This window comes from Elaeis guineensis, chromosome 13 (genome assembly GCF_000442705.2).
Source record: "Elaeis guineensis isolate ETL-2024a chromosome 13, EG11, whole genome shotgun sequence".
Classification (NCBI taxonomy): domain Eukaryota; kingdom Viridiplantae; phylum Streptophyta; class Magnoliopsida; order Arecales; family Arecaceae; genus Elaeis; species Elaeis guineensis.
Window position 1 is genome coordinate 69,638,211 of NC_026005.2, and position 9,503 is coordinate 69,647,713.

Consider the following 9,503-nt stretch of genomic DNA (forward strand, 5'->3'; position numbering starts at 1 on the left):
AATACAAATCAGAGAAATCTACGTAAAAGGCACAAGACTCACAGTCGCCTGCCTTGGCGAAAGGCAAAGTCCCAGTTCGAAGGACAGGGACGAGTCACGGATTGGGAGAACCAGGCCCAAAAGGGCAATCCCGTCATGCCCCAAAGAACCACAAGTAGGACATCTCGTGTCCGCTCATGTACTAATGAGATAACAAAGCAACGCATGCATCGGAAGAGGACAGCGTATACCGAATACAGCCATGAAGGAAAGGGACTGTCTTGCCGTTCGTATATCCCATCCCATCACCGCACGGATATCAAGGAGTCGGATTGACAGCGAATGCATGCTAAAACGCGCCTACTGTTAACATCCAGACGTCCGAACACGAACAGCGGATCAATGACGCAATTATCCAATTATAATGGTTTCGTTATCCAACTGCTAGATATGCTAGCCATTATTGGAAAATGCTATTTTATTTCTTCTTTTTTCGGGTTTTTTTTTTTTTTTTTTTTGAGTTGGTGACTCATGTAGAGAAACGTAAATCAACTGTATTGCCAAATATAATCTCTATCCTAAACTAATTGATGGATGAATCACAACAATGATATTAGGAGAAATTAGATGAAAATAGAGCTATATATTGTCACAAATGAAAATACGTACCGATGACAAGTGGAAAATTATAAATTGGATAAAATCATGACCAATTTGATGGTTTAAATTAATATATGTCCATATATATGTAGATTATATAAAAATATTATATTATAAAAATAATTATAATTAATGATCGTATATTATCTATAATTATTTTTAAATATAAATATGATACTTGATTACATTAATTTGTCTGCTTTGTATCTCATAACTCAACATAGTCGTCTTAAAAAATTTGCTATAATGACTATTATTTAAAATACAAGTAGACCAATATTATTATTGAGGGCATAATATTTTATGTATCAAAAAAAAAAAAAAAAAAAGCATAATGCTTTTATTATCTTGTACCCAAGTTTTTCATAATATTGCTGGCTTATTGTAACGATTTTTTATGTGGTTGCTGTTAACAGTCATCATGAACATGGTGGCATACTTGATGAAAATGATCAATTAAAAATAATATTTTTTATTAAATTAAAATTTTATTAAAAATTTATTATATATATACACCATCAAGAAATTATTTAATGGCTATATTATATCATAACATTTTGCTCAAAGAAATAATGATCATATAACAATCACTATTTAAACACTTACATACACTTGGAGAAAAATAAGTCACTATGTCATTACAGGAGTAGTGCTTCACATAACTCACATACTTGATTACATTTTTTTCCTTGGAATCTATCTATTGATATATTTAATCAGATCTATCCATATTCCTGGTTTTTTTTTTAAAATTTTTGCTAATAATTACAATGTCATGTCATTACTATATGTGGTCTTAACACCTAAATGTAGTGCTATTACAAAGTGGTACATATGACATGTAGTGCTGTTCTTATTTTTCCTTTAAAAAATTTGTCTTTCTTTGTTTTTTTAGAATATATAACCAGGAACTGAGGGGAGAGAGAGAGAGAGGAGAACAGCCTCGCCGCCTTTCTCTCAACCTCTGCGTGGACGGAGGGAGCCATTGGATTTTCCCGAACCTCGGTCGTTCCAGGTGGTGTCGTGTCATATATATACTTATTTTGATATATTTCTTTGCTATAAATGGTGGGAGGTCGTTATCTCTCCCGTCTTCCTCTCTCCCTCTCTCTCTCTCTCCTTTCTGTAGCCATCTCCTCGGGCTGACGGACGGCTCTTCGTCTCCACGAGGAGAGTCGCAGAGAGGGAGAGCAACGAGGCATCCGAGTTCTCTCTCCCTCTCTCTCTTAGAAACGTATATCTTATTTGGTTTTCTTAGATTTTATTTTTTTAAGTATAATTCTTATGAGCATTGCTCTGGACATGGATCATTCATCACCTGCTTGTCCGTAGCTTTGATCCGGACGTAGTCCAACAATCCACAGGTTTATATCTCTCCGTCAACTTTTCCTTATCGTTTTTTTTTTTTTTTGTTTTTTTTTTTCCTTTCTTTTCTCTTGTTATTAAAATGATTGTTGTCTCGGTTTCCATGGTGGTTTCTCTTTCCTGTTTTTTGGCATAAAATATATTGCAATTTTAGATGACACGACTGGTTGCACAGGCTTCATGGATCATTCGTTTATTCATTTTTTTGTCATCAACTTTTCATGTAATTAATTGCTTTTATTCATCTAATTGTTCTCTCTCTCTCTCTCTCTCTCTCTCTCTTTCTGTATTTTTTTTTTTGAGTTGTAATTTTTTTAGTCCCGCTTTTCTATATCTTTCTGTTTTTTTGGGGTCAACCTTTACTTCATATTTTGACAATCTAATTTTCCCAAAAAAATCCTCCGAAATGTTCCTTGATGTCCAAAATTTTTGACCTCAAGGCCTTCTGTGCTCTGCTTTCGTCTCTGTTTTCTACTCATCATAGTTATTATTATTTCTTTTTTGTAATCTTTCGTCTCTTGTTTTCTATCTCATCATAATTATTATTATTGCTTTTTTATTGCAAAATCTCATCCTAACGTCAGAATTTGTAAACCCTTTTTGCTCCATAATAAAACCAAATTTTTTGCTCCATAATCTTAGTGTGAGGTATCATTTCTAAACAATCGACCAATTTATTTTATGTGATATAATTAGCATTTGATGTTTCTGTTAAAAATCTATGGTTGATTGTGTTATCCTATTTTTCTTTTTTTTTTTGTTTGGGTTGATGTATATGTATAGGATGTCCTTGAAGGTGAGATGCTCTTTTGCCACCAGGTAGTCCAGCTTGCCGTCTAATCCCGGAAGATTAATATTCCAAACAGAGGGACACATGACTATGCCAATGCGACCCACTTATCGAATGGAATTAAATATCCTGTTTCTTTTTTTTTTTTGCTGAAGAATTTTGGTGAATCTGAGTGCTTTGGTGGTTTGGATTTAATTCAGTGGTGCTTTGTTTTTTTTTTTTTTTTCGCCCCCTTCTGGTATTTTATGTAGTTTCCTTTATCTGTTATAGTTAAATTCACCGAGCCTAGATCGAGCACTGGTTTGTCTTGTAATCTATCATCCGGTTGTCGCTTATGGTCTATTACCTGGTTGTCTCATATGAGGTGGCTTGGTTGTCTTGATCCATTTCAAAATTGTTGACTCACACATCAGACTATTTTAGTGTGTCTTTGTTTCTTCTTTTCATTTAAATCATTTGTAAATTACATGATATTAGTGTGTTAGTTTGGTTGATATATTGTTCAAGATAAGTACTAACTCATCTATACAGGAAGAGAACTATGATGAGGATTCTTGTATTGAGAACATCTTCATGGATTGTTTCTGAAAAAAAAAGAAAAAAAAGAAAAGAAAGTTAAAGAAAAAAAAGAATCTTATCGGCAACAGTTCCATCACACAGGGTAAGGAAGCCTAGGCCTCGATAACCTGCTGAATTTTTTTGCATCATACCTAAATTATAGTGCACATTTTGTTTCAGTTCCATACTTTTGAGATTTTCTGTTTTTATAACTAGGGAATGCTCTCTCACTGGATTTAAATTTATTTGTATGTTTGAAAACTTAGTTGCACCTAGTTTACACCTTCCTGCCAAGGTGCAGGATGATGTTGGCTCTTAGAAAATGTCAACAATGCAAATCCAAAGGCAAAGACCCAGAAAGAATGATCCTGATACTGAATTCCAAGTGATTAGATACTATCGAAGCATCTGAAACATGGAGCAAAATATCCTACCATAAAGGGGCTAAAAGGTTTATACTTCACGGAATATTAAGTATAATTTCAGCAGCCATAAACATGAGTAGAATGATGAAATAATTGCTCTAACACTGTCTAAATTTGTGCTGCATTTGCAGCATTATAAGTTCGATTGTTACATAAATTTGTCAGACATTGCAATTTTGAACCTTGCAAAAGCAGTTTGCTCTTTTTCCTGAACCATGTGTCTGAACAGAAGCACCAAATATCTTGTATGGAACTGAGTTAAATTATATATTTATAACAACCTTAGATCATCCAATTATGTGCTATAACTTTCTGTACAATAAAATCTATCTGTTCTGATATTCTCCTCCATGGACTGAATACTTGGAAGGCCCCTCTGTGAAGATTATCTGATTCTCCCTGGTCTTCTCCTCAACGTTTTCATATTTTACAAAGGAAAGTTCTGTTGTTGCTGGCAGGCTCTGCAAAGCTAAGCAATCATCATGGGTGCCTGTGTTTCCAAATCACAGAGTAAGCCTAGAACACGGAAGTACCCTCCCAAATCCAGAAAATATCGTGGAAGGATATCTGCTTCAGGTCCTGATGCACCCAAATCCCAGATTGGTGATGGAAATTCCTTGGCAGATTTTGCTCTTAGTGAGTTTGTTCGCATGGAGACTGCCACAGCGACTCATCGAAAATCTGAGGTTTCCAACTTGACATTCCATCTTACTCAGATGCAATGGCACCATAGTCAGATGGATGCAAAGGGTATTTTGCTATCACTTATAACCACTCATACAGGATTTTAGTTAAATTCTGATCTTAAATCTGTTTATTCATTGCTTCGATCAGTTCTTTGCAATTAGAGTGCTATATTTGAGTTCTTCATGATATAAGAAAATATAGCATGTAGATATAGGCTCATGCATTTGTTTCCCTGTGCTGCATTTGTTTTGTATCTCCAACATCACTAGCACTTTCTCAGTTATGTATTGTTTTCCTACCACCAAACTCCCTCAAATGGTGGAGGGTTCAGTTGTTGTTTCTCCGATGCAATCAGATAGAGAAAAAGGACTCTAATAGAGAGATATGTAGTTAATCACCCATCCATGTTAAATTACATGGTCCTCATTGCCAACAAAAGGATCCAAACAAAATAGGATGGCCACATATGATCACCATATTGCCTTGATCTTGTCATTTAGAACACTGCATTTCGCTTTCTTTCATTGAGTCTTACATACAACTCAAATCCATGCAGGGTTATGTCAAGAGGATGCATGGTTCGACTCTGTCAGTATTTTAGAATCTGATGATGATGATGATTTCAGAAGTGTCCATGGAGGTAGGGTGTATTATGTATATAACCTCTGTTATCTTATTTGCTAGATTTGATTAAATGGTCCTTCCAATTTTATCTGACCTGATTTATTTTCAAAATACAGACTGTTTTCCATCTGCAAATGCAACTGGGACTCAAAAGCTGCAGTATGAAAATGCCTTTGTGGATGCCATGACTAAGTTTGAGGAGTTTTGTGGTAGCAATCCAATAGCACAGGCTGTTGAACGATATTTGAAAAGAGATGGAGGAAAAACTGGCAAAGATGAATTTAAAGATCTTGATAGATTTGCAATGATAAGCCCACATCGTTACAAGCTTTCTACGGAAATGTTTGATGGAGCCAGATTCAGAATGCAAGGAGGAGAGTTTTGCACTAAAATGAAAAAGACTTTGTTAAACTCATATGATAGCTTTAAAGGTTCTAAAGGACATGAGACAGAAGAAAAATGTCATGAGAGCAAGACGCCATCTCGTGTACGCAGGCTTGTTCCTTCTGTAAGCTTTAATGATAAGATGCAAATGCCAAGTGCTAGCCCACAATGTCAAAAAAGGAAGACCGCAGTTTTAAGGCTTTCTTATAAGAGGAAGTCTTATGATGGAGAAGATGCAACTGAATTTTGTAAGTATAACATTTTGCATTTTACTTTATTCCACTGATGCTTCTATTAGCATCACTAATCAATTTTCCAAGAGTAGAATATGAGGAAGGTGCCAAAAACATGAATATTTCAGTTGAAACTATATAGCTCAAAATTGCCAAAAGCTTCAATTTATCCAGTCATACACTGAAAAATTTTAAGAATATTGATATAGACTTTCCAAACTTGACAAACCTTTTACTTCTTCTTCTACAAGAATATACTTCTGGTTAAATATTGACTTTTTGAAAAATAAATGTTTATTATGAATTAAATCAAGAAACATTATGCTATTCCATGCCATTTTCCACTCATAAGTAACTTTTTGCATAATTTGCATGGAAGGTTAATGCTGATGCTTTCTCCAAACCCTGCCGCTAGCCCACCATCTGGTTCTAAACATCATTGCATATTGGTGTTACATTTACTTGAACTTGCTTTTTGTTAGATAATAATGCAATAAGCATATTTATTTTTTGTTACTGGCTGAGTTCATGCAGGCCGTAGGCTCCGTAATGTACACATAGAAGTTCCAAGGTTGTCTTGATATCTTACTAAGAGAGTTACAACCATTTGTCTGTAATAATGCTTTCGCTAATTCCTCTTGGGTTGTTATGCTTGCTTTGATTTTCTAGAAAGCAAGATTTGGTAATATTAATGTGGCTTGAATTTTGGATATTTTTTATGGGCTTGAATTATGACCTGACCTGAAAAGCCCGCATTGCGATTTGAATGAAATTTTTTGGGAGGTCTGTGGTGGTAGTGGAGAGTATGGGGGGCGGTACGGACCAGTATAAATATTGTATTTTCTGCCAATCTCGGCAGTTTTTTGATGAGAGGTTTGGGAAATCAGACTGCGGCTAGGATTTGGAGGGTTCTGAGTGATTGTATCTCTCTTTTATCATAGTGAAATTTTTTCGCTCGTGTCTTGCCCGTGGACATAGGCTTTACAGCCGAACCACGTAAATCCTTTGTCTATTTTTTCTTCTCTTCTCTGTTCTGTGTGATTGTACGAGTCTATGTGTGCCCTATATTTGTGCTTGCTGTAACAGGTAACAATTGCTTTCTAAGCTCCATATATCTGGGTGCACTTGTACAATGGCAGTATAGCAGTGTTGTGCAAAGATTATGATCAAAATAGGATAGCGTATCGCACCAACTTTTTTCTCAATCCTTTTCTTTTAGAATCTCAGAAAGATGATATTTCTGGTCTTTTTTTTTCTTGCAATAGGTGCCTCGAAGAGATTATTATTCCATCCAAGAGGAGGGCTCATAATTCCATGTTCCACAATGGAGAAACCAACAGCAGGATGCTGGTCTCTTCTTGATCCTTCTACTTTTAACCTTCGTGGAGAAACCTATTTCAGGCATGAACTGTCCAAATTCATATAATTCATATGTCTTGTTTTAAGCGTTTTGCTAAGTTTTTATTCTGCTTTTGTACTTCTAACCTGCACTATTCTGAAAAATGTTTTGCAGAGATAAGAAGAAATGTCCTGCTCCAAACTATGCCCCATACTATCCAATTGGTGTAGATATGTTTGTATGCCCACGCAAAGTAAATCACATTGCTCAGCACATCGAGCTTCCGCATGTCAAGTCTCATGACAGACTTCCCTCACTTCTGATCGTTAATATTCAGGTATATTGGACATGTTTCTCAAGCTATTTTTGACTAGTGTTGCACTTTCAGCAGTTGAAATAAATAGTTAGATTTATATGTCTTATGTTATTTTTATATTTTTCATGACAGATGCCTACTTATCCTGCTGCAATGTTTCTTGGGGATAGTGATGGGGAAGGAATGAGCCTTGTATTATATTTTAAAATTTCTGAATGTTATGACAAAGAGGTTTCTTCCAATTTCCAGGATTGCATAAGAGTAAGGTTCTTTCCATTGATCTTCTGCAATTCACTCTCACCATAAAAGAAGCTGATAGTGGCTTCTTGGTTCTTTCAACTGATAAAATCTACTCTTTTGTAGAGGTTTATTGATGATGAAACTGAAAGGATTAAAGGATTTGCAGTGGATTCCCAAGTTTCTTATAGAGAAAGGTTGAAAATATTGGCTGGGTTGGTTAATCCTGAGGATCTCCATTTAAGTTCTGCGGAAAGGAAGCTCGTACAAGCATATAATGAAAAGCCAGTGCTTTCACGCCCTCAACACAATTTCTATCAGGTATAAAATGGCATCCTCTTCTTTCTACTTCACATATGGGAGAACATTGAGAACCTTTTGTGATGTAAAAGCCTGATTGAAGATATGAAAGTAGTGGTGATTAGTAGTAAAATAGGTCATCATTGTAGTGTAGAGGCTTGGATTTGGAACAAAATGCTACTGCATTTTGTTGATAAGTGTTTATAGAATTTTAGAAGCTTACATAAAACTTTAATGAACTTAGCAAATTGAGCATCAGAGCAGTGGTACCAGAAACTATTTGGCTCTGTGGTGTCAGGCCAGTTTACATATTAAGATAACCAATGCTTAATGAAGCTTTGCAGCTGCATGTATGAGACATACATCCCAGTAAACCATGTTATTATAAAAGAGTTCAGATCCTCTGTGGTGCGCGTTTTGCACCATCGGGGGACAGTGCATGCTTGGATGGGTAGCATATCGCCCATCTCGAAGATGGACGGTAGTCACCCATCTTTCAACCGTGCCAAATATAGGTGTGGCATGCCAAACATGACAGGTTGAGGGATGGGCGGCAGCCGTCTATCTCATGGACGGGCGATGTGTCGCCCATCCAAACATCGCGGTGCATAACATGTACTGTAAAGGATCCTGACTTAAGATTCTAATGCATATGTTTTATGGATAGTGATCATTATTATATATGGCTTGCAGGGTCCAAATTACTTTGAGATTGACTTGGATATACATCGCTTCAGCTACATATCAAGAAAGGGCCTGGAATCATTCAGAGACCGTCTGAAGAATGGGATTCTTGATTTGGGTCTAACCATCCAGGTAATATTTAACCTAGTTTGCAGATGTCATCATGATCTATGACTCTATTTGTCCATTCTATAACCAGTATCAAATCTTTTACAAGTAGGATTACAAGGAAGGCCAAGTTACCATGTTAATCTATGCTTTTACTTGTAGGATGTAGTCCTAGTATCTGAATAAAGTTTATATGAGAAGTGATCCTTGGAAATACTGATGCAGGCCCAGAAGCAGGAGGAACTTCCAGAACAGGTCCTGTGCTGTGTGAGACTGAACAAGGTTGATTTCATGGATCATGGGCAGTTCCCAACTCTTCTGACAGTTGATGATGATTGATGCATGAGAGCAGTATTGTTGCTCAACCCTCTGTACCCAATCCATGGGCTGGAAGGAAGAAAAGGACACTGATGCTAAACCCTTTATGTAAACACTGCAATCCTATTAATAATTTGTCTGTCTATCTCAGTATATACTCTTAAGTAATTCAACTCCAATATGATGATAAAGCCTTGCATATGATACTACTTTAGTTACAAATCAAATCATATATATGCCTTTTCTCAGCTTATATAGATCTCAGGCAACAATTATGTAACAACACTGGCCTCGCTTAAAAAGGCCAGCCAAGAAGGTGTTATTTGAACTCCTTCACCCTAGAAAAGTATCCATGTCTACCTAGTATATAGCTGACGTAGAAATAACCATATGCCCACATTAATTCTCATATACCCTCCATTTAAGCGCTAATGTTCTCACTAGCTTAAGGATCTAAATTCAATTAAATTCAATTATAAACACTATCATTAGCTTG

The 9,503-nt window shown here is 36.1% G+C and overlaps 1 protein-coding gene across 3 annotated transcripts; it reads left to right on the plus strand.

Moving 5' to 3' along the window:
• The first annotated feature begins 1,508 nt into the window (after positions 1–1,508).
• On the plus strand, positions 1,509–9,211 carry LOC105056128 (uncharacterized). Of its 3 annotated transcripts, none has more exons than XM_073247960.1 (11): positions 1,509–1,654; positions 3,326–3,458; positions 4,234–4,527; positions 5,021–5,104; positions 5,205–5,720; positions 6,971–7,106; positions 7,219–7,381; positions 7,493–7,621; positions 7,724–7,918; positions 8,591–8,713; positions 8,915–9,211. In XM_073247960.1, exons 3-11 carry the CDS (start codon positions 4,260–4,262, stop codon positions 9,026–9,028), a joined length of 1,728 nt encoding a protein of 575 aa, XP_073104061.1. In that variant the 5' UTR covers positions 1,509–1,654; positions 3,326–3,458; positions 4,234–4,259; the 3' UTR covers positions 9,029–9,211. The 3 variants fall into 3 exon arrangements, with proteins under 3 accessions (XP_073104061.1, XP_073104060.1, XP_073104062.1); XM_073247959.1 differs by lacking the exon at positions 1,509–1,654 and adding an exon at positions 1,690–2,003; XM_073247961.1 differs by lacking the exon at positions 1,509–1,654 and adding an exon at positions 1,690–2,003 and having other exon boundaries at positions 3,326–3,455; positions 4,236–4,527.
• The last annotated feature ends 292 nt before the right edge of the window (positions 9,212–9,503 follow it).

Bases quoted from the DNA above. Each gene is read 5' to 3' on its own strand.
- LOC105056128 (XM_073247960.1), top strand. From the start codon at position 4,260: ATGGGTGCCTGTGTTTCCAAATCACAGAGTAAGCCTAGAACACGGAAG. The intron at 7,919-8,590 runs GTATAAAATGGC...TATGGCTTGCAG, and splicing joins CTCAACACAATTTCTATCAG to GGTCCAAATTACTTTGAGAT. The intron at 8,714-8,914 runs GTAATATTTAAC...ATACTGATGCAG, and splicing joins ATTTGGGTCTAACCATCCAG to GCCCAGAAGCAGGAGGAACT.